Below are 13,523 nucleotides of genomic sequence, written 5' to 3' on the forward strand. Positions count from 1 at the left end.
TTCCCATTTTTATTCGCAAAGGTTCGATTCGACATTGTTTCAACATGTGGGTTCTCTCTCAGGTATTGAATAATATCACTAGACAATCTCTCCATCAAAGGTCTTGTGTAAATGTGTGTGCCATCTTGGAATTACGAGTACAAATCGGTCAATACAAGTTTCAAAAAGACAACCTTACTTAACTACGTTCAAATTATCTAAAAGACACTACATATATATACTTTTAGATAATATGCTAACACCAATTACTCCTAAAGTTCGAGTGAAAGAAAGACAACTTAGCTGAAACATCTCTATTTTTGGATTTTTCTAATTTTTTAATTTTTTAGGTTTTTCATTTTTTAAGAATTACACTAAAGCCCTCCCCATACCTAAATCATGCATTGTCCTCAATGTATGTAAAAGAGAGAATTGAAATGAGAGAGTAAAGAGAAAATACCTGAAATGGATATGAAGGGGATTTTTATTAACGAATGAAACACTTACAGGACCCACACACTCACAAATTTCTTTCCCCATACCTGAACTTCATGAGAGAAGGTACGAGGACGGAAGCAAATCGGCCAATTCCAGAGGGAAAGATGGGAGGAAGCTTCGAGAAAGAATCAAAATGTTTGCGAAAATTTTTAGGCACAAAAACTTTCTCTAGCACGTGACCATAGTTTACCCCTATAGGACAAGTATCACTAATGTTCTCCCTAAACCAACTTAATGCTTCTTTATTATCAAGCAAATTAGAGACAATGCAATTTTGGTCATGGGATAAATCACTAGGAATGATGTTGGAAATGTTTTCATCTTTTCCTAAGGCACTAAGCGAATGATGGAACAATGAGTCAAATGTCGGTGGTTCACCTACATGACTCTCAAAATAGGGCCTAGGGTCAACACTAACAATCTCGGGTGGAGTTTCCCATTTTGAACAAATGTCGTTCAATTCTCCTAACAACTCCTCCGAGGTCAAATCTTTCAAAGATTCATGATATGCCCTATTATTCTCATGGTTGACTTTGAAATCCTCATTCAAAATAGACTCAATCTCACCATCCTCGAAACTAGACCATGTGACAAACTTGTTGACCACATTAACCCCTATCGGTTGTTCATAAAGCTCGTTGGGTTCTTTTCCTACGTTGAAAATGTTTAAGTCAATGGTCATGTTTCCAAATGTGAGCTTCATTGAACCATTCCTACAATTGATTAGGGCATTCGATGTAGCAAGAAAAGGTCGTCCTAAAATGATGGGAATTTGGTTCTTGGGATTCGAGACGGGTTGAGTCTCGAGAACAACAAAGTCAACGGGATTGATAAAGTCACCAATTTTGATTAACACATCCTCAATAATCCCCTTTGGCATTTTAATAGAACGATCGACAAGTTGAAGGGTCATATTGGTGGTCTTGAGATCCCCTAAACCTAGGGCTTGGTTGACCGAGAACGGAAGAAGATTCACACTCGCTCCTAAATCAAGTAAAGCTTTATCCACGAAAGTCTTACCTAGGACACCAGAAATTGTAGGACAACCGGGGTCCTTATATTTCACGGGAATTTGATTCGAGAGAATCCAGCTAACTTGAGAGGTCAAAAAGGCCTTCTTAGGAACATGAGTGGTTCGCTTATGGGTACACAAATCTTTTAGACACTTAGCATAAGAAGGAACTTGTTGAATGGCATCTAAAAGAGGAATGTTTATCTTGACTTTTTTGAAAACCTCTAGGATTTGTTCCATTTGGGCCGATTGTTTAGGGCGAATGAGTTTTTGTGGGTATGGAACCCTTGGCTTATAAACTTCTTCGTTGGGCTTTTGAGAGATGGGCCCAGGACTAGGTTCACTCATAGACTCACGGATTCTAGAGCACTCGGGCGTATTATGATTAGTGCTAGACAAAGAAGGATTTTGTTTAGGAATCGTCTCCGTATTTTCATTCACGTGCTCACCTACTTTGTTATCTACTTGATTACCCGGCCTTAGGGAGATGATTGCATTAACATTCTCGTGAGGTCTTTGATTGAGAGGAAACTTAGGATTGACCTCGGGTTGACTTGGCAACTTGTTCTTCTCTCGCTCACACAACGTGCTAGCTAATTGACTCAATTGGGACTCTAACTTAGACACGACTTGCACATTAGAATGCAAAAATTGCCTATCTTGGGTTAGGGTTGTCATGAAAGTTTGTTGAGATTGAGTCAAATTAGTTTGCGATTTAACTAAGGCATCAATGTTTTTCTCTAAGGAGTTAAGTCTCTTATCCGAGTCATTAAACCCGGGAGGATTTAACGGAGCTTGACTCGGGTTTTGATAATTAGGAAAAGGATTGGGATTGGGCCTTTGAAAATTTGGTTATGGATTTTGAAAATTTTGACCTTGGGTCCACGAGAAATTCAGGTGATTCTTCCACCCGGGATTGTAAGTTGGTGCAAACGCGTCATTCCTAGGATTTTGGAACATAGTATTTACTTGCTCAAACTCGTGCAAGGGTTGAGTTGCGGGATTTTGCAAATTCTGATTATGGAACATGGACATTTGTGGGGGAGGTTTACTAGTTTCCAAAGCTTCGAGTCTCCTAGTTAGGGTAGCTAATTTGGCATCGGTTGCCACATTGTTTTCTATCGAGTGCAAACCCCTAGAGCTAGACGACTCGATCGACTTTTTGGGTTCCCTTGTTGACTCCCACAACATTGTCTTTTCCGCTAAGTCCTCGAAAAATTCCCACCCTTGGTCCTCATCTTTCTCCATGAATTTACCTTGGCACATAGACTCTAATAACGCGGTAGTTTGACTATCTAAGGCCTCGTAAACTATTTTGCAACGTCTCCATTTTTCTATTCCGTGGTGGGGGCATTGTGAGAGAAGATTTTTGAAACGGTCAAAGAAAATCCAAAAAGACTCACTTTCTTTTTGATGAAATTGATTTATTTCATTTGTAATTCGAGTAGTCTTATGATTTGGAAAATACTTTTTAAGAAAAACCACCACAAACCCGTCCCACGTGGAAATAGAATTAACGGGAAGACTATATAACCATTTTTTCGCATTCTCTTTAAGCGCAAAATTAATGAGCCTAAGTCTAATCGAATCTTCCGTTAATTGGTGGAGCTTTTGGATGGAACAAACTTCCTCGAATTCTTGGATGAAAAGATAAGGATCCTCACCCTCACTCCCAGCAAATTTAGGTAACATGCTAATATGATGAGCTTTGATTTCAAAATTGTTCCCATTTACTGAAGGAAGGGTGATGCACGAAGGTTGACTTGAACGAGATGGGTAAAAACGATCTTTGAGTGAAAGGGCCTTGTTAACTATTGGTTCTTGAACTTCTAGGGTTTCGGAATCCGAACAGGATGAGGGAATCTCGATTATAGGTCTTACTAATCTAGATGACTCGTTCCTAACCCAAGTAGTTCGCATAAACAAGATAGTAAACACGTAGCAAATAAGTGCGAGAAATTAAATCACACAAACGAAAGGGTGTAAAAGTGAAAGAAAAACCTAATTCTAGGGTTCCCTAATAAAAAGAACTAGACCTTGCTCCTAACTTTAAGAACCACCAAAAACTCGATAAAATCAAAATTATTCGGACCGATTTGGCCAGTTTGGAGCAGACATTGCCAAGAGGCCAATCTACGCGCTTAGACACCAAACCTTAATCGGCCAGGTAAGCTTTCGCTAGCCTTAGACACCGAAGAGTCAAAATAATTAAAGATTACCTTGTTCTTTAGGTACCTTCCTAATTGAGCGCAAGATCCTATGGGCTAACTCTAATTCAATTTTATTAAAAGGCTAGGGAATGCAAATGAAGAAATTTGTTGTTGTGGGTCAAGGAAAGAGTGATGAAATCCCTCCCCTTATCTTATGAATGGGTTTTGCCCTTAAGATTTATTTAAATGATGCTCCACACAACGATATAATTAAAGCTATAAACAATTGTGGATACTCTATACTACGTGTTTTAATCTAAAGAAAAGAAAGAAATTAATGTACCTTGGGGTCCTCCAACGATCACCACAAATATAGGTACGAAAATTTAAAAACAAAAATTAAAATCTAGATGATGTACCCTAAGTGATTAAATGCATGATGCAACAAATATGTAGTTCTAACTAATATTTTTGGAATTTAAATTTTTGATTTGTTTGTGTTTTTTCAATTTTCAAATTTTTTTTGTGATTTTATAAATAAAGACGAGAGATAAAAGTGGAGAGATACGGTTACCAAAGCAAGCTTCCCGAATTCCAAGCGAAATCCATCCACTTTAATCCATGATTCCCGAATATTCCTCCTCGAAATAAAAACAAAAAGTGAGAAACAAACTAATCCGAAAGATTAAAAATAAAAGTGCGAAATAATCCCCGGCAGCGGCGCCAAAAACTTGATGTGCTAGAAATAGTACCTTTAAATCGCAAGCGCACGATCACCGTTTTAATATATTTAGATTCGTCCACAGAGATTAAAATTATTTTTTCGCAAATCCTTAATTCTTAACCTAGGCGAATTAGAACAGTTAATTTTGAAATTTTGGGATTTATAGAAATTACTCTAAACTTAAACTAAAATTAAAACCACCAATTCATAATTTAAAAAGAACTAAATTCGTTTATCTCGGATAGAAATTTGTAAATTCGAGCATGATCATTTGTTAATCTACCTGGCCAAATAACAAACATCCAAAATAGTTCAACCAAGTAAATCACTTTCAATAAATCATATATTAAACAAAACTAAATGAAACAAAAGTAAACAAAGAAATGACAGCACCTAAACTCGGAAATGCCAAGTACTCATTTTTGCGACGCAACAAAAGAAATAAAAAGCAGGTGCGAGTGGTTTCTAAACAAAAGAGAAAAAGGGGTAGCAACTCAATACACCAACATGATACAGAACCAACCCAAACTCAAGAACTCAACAGGAAGCAAACAAATCGCACAACAATAACAAAAAGAAAAAACTAAACTGAACAAATGAAAGCATACACGCAGCAAGCTCAAATCACAGCATACTCGGATTCAACGAAAACAAACTCTAACAACGTCGACTCAGTGACTCAACAAAACAAAACTCGAACTCGGCAGAAAAATAACTCGGTGAACTCAGGCGATTCTATTCAGTGAAGTCCAGTGACAACTCATTGCTAAACTCAGTAAAAGAAAACACAACCAACAGAGAAATCACGCAAACAAAACTCAGAACGGAAAGCTACAACTCAGCTATCGAACTCTAACAAAACTACAGGAGTCAAATTAAGACCAGACTCCGCAGGCAACTCGGCAGCTTGAACTCGTCAATGGCAAAATGAATCACAGCAAGAAAGTTAAAACAAATCAAGACATCCAGCTACTCGACTCGCTACAGCAAAAAAAACAGAGGTGAGATTTTGATAAAATGAAGAGGGTTTGAATGTTTTAAAAAGAAAAGGAAATGGGTTTGATTAAATAACCACAAAACAGGGGTTTTGTGTTTAACGAAAGCAGGGGAAATTGGGTACTGGGTTTGCTTTAATAAAACGAAACAAAAACATCATAAAATGACTGAATAAATGAAACACAGGGCTGCTGATTGTTTTAATAAACTAGTGGACTGCCGAATTAATACTAGGCTGTAATCTTTGAATCTCAAAACATTAAACCCTCACACAAATGATTTTTGTGCTAGAGTTCAAGTTTCTTCCATAAGTTAAATCTAAATATAAAGAGTGCTACCAAAGATGGCTCCTTCCAATCTACAAACAAATTTGAACTTTTTGTAGTTAGAGGAAGATTTCATAGCCAAAGGAAACATAAAGAACAAGAATGTAAGAACAAAGATAAAATCTTGCATTAAAATATTAAAGTGTTTACAAAATGAGAAGAGAGCATACAAATTAAAACTAGACCTAGACAAGAAAAGAGAGGCTACCCTAAATTTGTGGTGAACTAAAAATAAAAAATCCTAGGTGCTTGAAACATGATGGGGAGATGTGTATTTATAGGGGGAAATTAGGGTAGAGGGGGGGTGTAGGTGTCTCATCTAGATCCTTCCTTAAGAATATTCCCCTATGATCATTGTTATTTTGACAATACAAACAATAAGTTAGATTGTAGAAGGGGGGATTGAATACAATCTACAAAAATTTCAACAACTTTTGCACAACAGATTATATTCAAACTACAAGAGAATATAAAAGCTAAAACAGAAATTTAAAGAACAAGGATCTTAAAAATTTCAGGTGGATTGTTTGATCCACCTGAGAGATTTTTATGTCAAGAACCTTCCAAGTAAAAAGCACTTGGCTGCTTACAAAAGAATGAAGAGCAGAAGCTTATAATTTCTTGCTAACTTTCTCTAGTGCTTTGCTCTTCAGTTCTTGGTGTTTGATACTTTGAAATGTAAATTACAAAGTGGATATATACTACAACAAACAAAACTAGTCTGTAAAAGTATTTTCCTACTCACTTTCTAGCTAGTACAAATATAGAATTTCCTGGACTTGATACTGCATTTGGCAGCTTGAAATTCTTGTTGCTTTTCCAGAAATGGTAGGCTTCGAGGTTCTCAATATTTGACTAAAATCCTTTTGGTTTAGCTTCCAAAGCTGGTGCAGCATTTGTCACATCAACCCAGGTGCTCTTTGTCTTTTACCTGACTTGTAGTTGTCGATTGCTGATAATCAATTGCTAATATTATCAATTGATAATATTCTGAAATAGTAGTTGATAGTCTTCTTTGAATTATGGGATAATGGTGTTGATGTAGCGGTTGATAATCTTTCTTCCAAATAGCCATTGATACTTTATGATTACCGTTCGATCTTCACTTCACTTGGATAGATTACATGACTTCTCATATTTACAATTATGTCACCCTATCTAAACATCCATTGATAGATCAACTGCTAATCTAAAAGTACACATTATTTTAACATCAACTGCTAAGATACTCCAGCTTTGTTACATTACCTCATCATCCGTTGATGGGTCAATCTGATCAATTGATACTGCCTTAGCATGCCATCAATTGATCAGCTACATACAATTTTATTTTAAGTAAGAATAAAATACTTTGTATCATCAAGCATCACATATTCCTAACAATCTCCCCCTGTTTATATCTGTAAGAATTTCAGATATAAATTTGAGGTGCTTGATGATTACAAAACACAATAAAGAAAACAAATATCTTTGCATTAAGAAAAGAATTTTAATTGCTGAAAGATAAGAGTTTTACAAGGATTGGATTTTTGCTCCTCTAGTCTGAGCATATATTCATTGTTTCCTTTTCTTCTGTCTGGACAGTTTCTTGTTTATCTCCCTCTCTAGCTCTTCAATGAACTTGGCCTCTTCTGTGATCTTAGAATTGAGCTTGTTCTGCATTGCCCTCAAGATGTCTACATCAGCATTTCTAGCATGATCCTTTAATCTGAAAAATCTCTTAATGCCTTGATCATCTCTAAAAGTCATCAGTATTGAGGGATGATTGTGAATGCAGCTACCAGTGTCAAGAAGGGACGATCTTAAGGGGAGATCAGAAGGTTCATTCCATTTCTTCCTTATATCTTTAATTCTTTTAAGAATTTCACTTCTGATTCCTTGTGAATATGAGGTTCTGTTGTCCAGCTTGTCTTCAAATCATTGTAGTCTTGATCTAAGATCCTTTCTAGTGGCCATGCAATTCTTGCCTGAGATGAGTAGTGGAATTCCAACCTTTCTGGAAGTTTCTTAGTCCTTGTCAAGGCCTTTACACTTAGCAATTCATTCAGATACAAATCAATTGGAGGTTGTTCACTGATATGAAATGCATAAGCATAAGTAGATTTAGGGACCTTGACAATCTCTGGCACAGGAGGAATAACCACTTCTCTTGAGGGAGACTTAACATGAACAGGTCCAACTGGATCATGCCTTCTAGGATTTCCTCCTTTCTTTTTGATGTTACTAGGCACATGTTTGGCTTTGCTTCCAGTTTTACTTTTCTTTGGCCTCAGAGAGTCTGCCAGCTCATCCTCTTTAGTCACAAAGATTTTTAGAAAGTTCATGGATGATATGTCAAACTCTACGGGCTCTTCTTTTAGCTCTTCTGGATTTATGAATGGTTCTGGTTGAGCAGTAGAAGCAGCGGGTGGATCCTGTCTTGGAGACTTGACTTTTTCTTCTTCATGTACCACAGTTAGATTTGGTACATTTTTCTTCACACCAGCCCTAGTCTTCTTTCTAGCCTTCTTCTCCAGATTCTTCTTGGCTTCATCCAGGATTTGTTGTTGAATAGCAATGTTGGACTCATTAGCCAAATCACCAATTTCTTCATCAATTTCTTGTAGCATTCTTCATTTGCAGAAGGCCCTTGAGTTATTTCTTGTTCTTCTTTGGCCTTAGCATACAAGGGGTCTCCAGGAGGCACACAAATAATTTCATTGTTCCTTGTAATGTAAGCAAATTCAGATCTCCACACAGAGTCTTGATCTAATTTGCCAACAATTAGCTTTGGCTTGACAGGCTTCCTTTCTACAAGATCTTTGGCTTCTTGTTCAGCCCTTTCCTTCTCAGCCTTCTCTCTCTCTCTCTCTCTCTTTTCCTCCTCAGTTTCATCCCACTTCTTGCCAAATTTACCCATATGAATGGCAAGACCAAGTAGCTTAGATTTATCTGATTTTGGCATAGGAAAATCTATAGCTAACTTGTTCTTACCATGTGGCTTTCTTGGAGATGGAGGATCAATCAGACAAGGTCTGAATTCATTGATTGAAGATGACTCACCTTGACACCTTATACTCTTGACTGTGACAGTCTCAGCTTTCTTTGGTGGCCTCTTCTTCTTTGTAGCTGGAGGAGCCTTAGATTTTGAAACAAGAGCAAGTTTGTTAGGTCCAGATATGATTGTAGAAGGGGGGGGGGGTTGAATACAATCAATACCAAATCGTTGCGGAAGATAATCTGATTGAATATAACTTGTTAATCAGATTATAATTAATTAATATAACAATGTTTGAAGTCGTTATATAATTAATATGGTTCAGTTTTAATGTCCACTAAAAGTTCGTAGAATAAATTCGACAGGGTATATTCTAGATTTTAGTGATTAAAACAACCGGGTTATCAAAGCACAGAAAACTGTGGATATAACGATCAAGCAAGTTATGAACAACTTGAAAGCTTTACAAATGCTTTGATTTACAAAGTGATGAACACTAAAAATGAAGAATGCAAAGCCATATTTATAGGCAAAGCATTTGTACTTGTAAGACAATTGAAAGACAAGACAATTGAGAGTAGCAAAGACAAAGTGGCAAGGGCAAGACAATTTTAGATTGCCTTGAAAGCACAAGACACAGCAGAAAGACAATTTTAAAGCTAGCAAGACAATCCAGAACTTCGGTAAGAAAATTATATTGCCTTGGCAGGATTGTTCTTTCGGCCAGACAATCCAATTGTCTTGGCAGTGCATCTTCGGTCAGACAATCAAAGATTGTCTTGAAAGACTCAGGAATTGTCTTGCAGGCATTTCCTCAGTCAGACAATCAAGATTGTCTTGGTTGTGCATAATCGGGCAGACAATCCAGAATTGTCTTGCTGAGTACCATTCGGTCAGACAATTAAGAATTGTCTTGTAAGCTTCAGTCAGACAATCAGGATTGTCTTGCAGGCAAAGCTTCGGTCAGACAATCTGATTTGTCTTGGCAGCAGAAATATTCGGTAAGACAATCTCATATTGTCTTGCTGAGCTTGAGTGGATGATTGAATGTAATTTGTAGATTATATTTAAATAGAAAATTATCCACTTAATTAATTTAATCATATAAATTCATAAATTAAATTAATTCGAGAGTGAATTAATTTAACAAATAAATTACATAATTAATTTAATTATTTGAGAAGTGAAATAATAATCTATTAAATATTTAATCACCCATTCAGCAGTAGAATTGCTTCCCGTCTTCTTTAAACATTAAAAACTCCGTCTTGATCAGTCGAACGAACGAACCACCAACTCTGCTTGACTTCAAATATTCAATTTGAATAACTGATACACAGATGTACTGTCTGGTTCATCTGTATCTAGTTAAATCAAATATTCTTTGTCAAATAAACATTAAGAATTTGATTTGTTCGTCGAGTCTTCGTCTTGTAAGTACTTCTTCATTAAATGGAATCTTCTGATAAAATAAAGTATAGAAACTTTATATCTTCTGAACTCCTGGACGTGCCACAAAAGATTATTTGTGCACTGAGGCTTGAACATATTAATGAACTTCTTTCAGTGGTGTGCAGCAGCATCCTGGAATTTATCTGACATATAATTCCCATAAATCATTTGACGTTCTTCGTACGGATTCCGTTGACTTGCTATTTACTGAGCTTTCTTATCTGAATTGAGTTGTACCTCTTTAAATACAAATAGGCTGAACATATGCCTTTCAATCTCCCCCTATTTGTTTGTTAACATAACATGCAAATTTCCTAGAGGATAACTCAACTAACAGATAAGACAAAGATTTAAACAAAGGAATGTAAATAGCAAAAGTTTATGGCTTGCATTAAACATTAAACCATGATCATAAATAGATTACAAAAGGATGTTCCTTGAACATATCTAACAAATATCCTAATCAATCTATTCACTCAGAACGAGTGACTTCTCCTTCTTCAGCATCTGAACAGTGAATAATTGGAGTAGAAGGCTCATTCTGAGTAGGCTCTTCAGCTGCAGTGGATTCTCCACGCTTCTTTCTTTCACGAGCCAATGAAAGATAATATTGAACCTCTATATCCACAGGGTCTTCGATGAAATCTGCTGGCTGAGATTGGTTGATATACTTCATCTTCCTGAAGTATTGTTGAATATTTCTCCTTGTGCAGTAGTTTACAATCTCAGTATCAGCATCAGCTTTGGCCTTAGTAGCGAAGCCCTTGGTACGTAGAATTGTTGATACAAGAACCAACTGATTAACATCATACTTAAGAAGATGTTGGTGGTCCAAGTAGAAGGTTCCAAACTTTCCCTCGTGAATGAACTTGACACAGTATGGATTTCTGACAACTTGTGGACTGTTATGAATTGCACAATCCATAAGTCTGTCACGTAGGAGTTCATTCAGATTCGAGCTGCGTCTGATCTTGTTACGAATCACCCAGATTTCAGTAAGAGATGGAAACTTGAATAAATCAATTGAAACCCTGAATGTTCCGTTTCTCTGAGTAGAAATAATGATCTCCCATTCATTGAGAAGATTCTTGACACCAATAGTTACATATTCTAACTCGAGAGCAAGAGCACGCATAAACATATCTTCATTAGGGTTAGCCTCTCTCAGGTCATAAATGAAGGATTTGAACTTACCATCATTGAAAGGTTCCCTTTGAGGTCCAGAGAGGATTTGTCTTGCAATATCCCAGCTTTCACCAACTTTCCTCGAGATATCCTCTCTCTTTTCCTTGCACTTGGCATCCCACAGTTTCTGTTTCTCCAGCTTGACCAACTCATCAGTTGTCCTCTTTTCATCCACCAGTTTCTGCAGTTCCTGAAGCTTTGCTTTGCTAGCTTCATGTTGAGCTTTAAACATTTTGACCTTTTCCATGTGCTCAGGGTCCACAGACTGGTCTTCATTGAAAAGAAAGCCTTCCTCGAAACGACCTTCTTCCTCAGCTTCAAAGTAAGCAGAGTCAAACGCATCATCATCATCAACATCTTCAGGAATGTTTTCATAGTCCTGATTAGTGAAGATGTTTTCAGATTCAGGCATTTTGCCTTTAGATTTGCTAGCTGCAGAAGAATCCTTTTCACTTGCTCCTTCTCCACCCTTATCACTCCTATCAGTATCACCACCCTTATCACTCCTATCAGTATCACCACCCTTATCACTCCTATCAGCAGCATCAGCATTGCTGTCATCCTTATCTTTGTCATCCTTATCCTTCTCCCCCTTAGTTGAGGGATCCTCTGGAGTAGACTGAGATGTTGACGGATTGATCTTTAAGTGTTGAACAACTTGAGCCAAAGTTTGCTCCAAATTGTCAAGCTTCGTCAGACAGAGCTCCTGAGTTGTATCAAATTTGTCCATCCTAGAGTGAATGCCCCGTACATGATCATCCAATTCCTTTTTCAGAGAAGTAAAGGAGGGATCAACAACTGTCTCTTGCAGAGTCACCAGCTCTCCACTTCTGAATCTTGCATTCTCAGCATTCAACCTTTCTATCTCAGCTCTCAGAGCAGCCATTTGTTCCTTTAGCAGATCTGTGTTGGTGTGTGCACTCACCTCACGAACACTCAAAGATTTTTCACTATCCTCTCGTGCATGTGTTTCGCTCGGTGTTTGCCTGATTTCACTCGTAGTTTTCACACCGTCACCAGAACCTGTATATACAACCATAGTCCCCTGAGATGGAACCGTAGGAAGTGAAGGAACAAATTGTCCTTCAGATGCCTGTGAAGGCTGATGTACTTGCAGGTTGCCAAGTAGATCCTGATCCAAAAAGAAAGTGTGATCAGAAAGATTTTCATATAACATGTTTTGAAATTCTGTGCTCTCTCTAAGTGAAGAATCAAAAGACACAGGTTCAGTGTTTACTAGCGTGAGTGCTAGTTGTGTGCTTGACTCTTTACAGGATACCGCGGTCGGACGGCCAATTTCAATAAATGCATTCTGTGGAGAGAATGAATCTAGAGACTGTATATTTACCGTTTCAGTGTCCAAATCCTTTTGGGAGGAAATGGATGCAGCTGCAGTTGTCTCTGGTTCTGCCACCCTTTGCTTCTTATGAGACAGAGCTGCGGGATCTCGTAAAAGTGCACTCCCACTCCGTTTCCGGGCAACCTTTCTAACAACAGGGGTTAAAGTAGTGTTGTTTGAAGTGTTTGATGAAGAATCAGTAGTTGAAGCGGAAACATCAGCTTGGATATGAACCTGGGTGTTTTCAGGTTCAATGCTGGGAGTCTGGAAATCAAATCCAATATCACAATCATAATCTGCAATATCAATATTAAAGGTATCAGTGAGATTAGAAAGTACCTGAGCTACCTGTAAATCAGCCCTGAAGTCCTGTAGGCCAGGATTGATAGCAGAATCAGCAGGCAGTGGCTGAGAGGTTGATTGTGGTTGAGGAATGGTATGTGTATGTGTAGGTGAAGGTGTTGGTTCAGATTGAGAGGGAAGAATGGAGGCTTGTTGGTCTGGGAAGAAGTTGTATTGTGGAGGGGATTGATGTTGAGATTGGTGAGGAAAATTGTATGATGATTGGTGAGGTGATTGTTGTGGTGAATTGTAAGGAGGGTTGTAGGGAGAGTAATGTGAGGATTGGCTGGATGATTGGTAGTCTTGGAGGAGTTGAAGTGGTTGATTGATACGTGGAGGTGATTGTTGTTGTTGTTCTGGATTAGCTGTTTGTTGCTGTTGGTGCTGTGGTTGATATTGTTGCTGTTGCAGTGGTTCTGGAACTTGTATAGGCTGAAAAGGAACACTGAATTGCTCGAGCATGAATGGAGTCACCACCAGTGGTACATTGTCATGCTTTTTCTTGTTGACCAGCCTAGTTTGGATCTTGGCACAAGTCCTCTG

The 13,523-nt window shown here is 37.7% G+C and overlaps 1 protein-coding gene across 1 annotated transcript; it reads right to left on the bottom strand.

Annotated features, from left to right (window-relative positions):
- Positions 1 to 499: 499 nt before the first annotated feature.
- Positions 500 to 1,837, bottom strand: LOC135150869 (uncharacterized). The gene has a single exon (XM_064088419.1). It carries the CDS (start codon positions 1,835 to 1,837, stop codon positions 500 to 502), a length of 1,338 nt encoding a protein of 445 aa, XP_063944489.1.
- Positions 1,838 to 13,523: the final 11,686 nt, after the last annotated feature.

Source organism: Daucus carota, chromosome 1 (genome assembly GCF_001625215.2).
Source record: "Daucus carota subsp. sativus chromosome 1, DH1 v3.0, whole genome shotgun sequence".
In the NCBI taxonomy this organism is placed as follows: Eukaryota; Viridiplantae; Streptophyta; class Magnoliopsida; order Apiales; family Apiaceae; genus Daucus; species Daucus carota.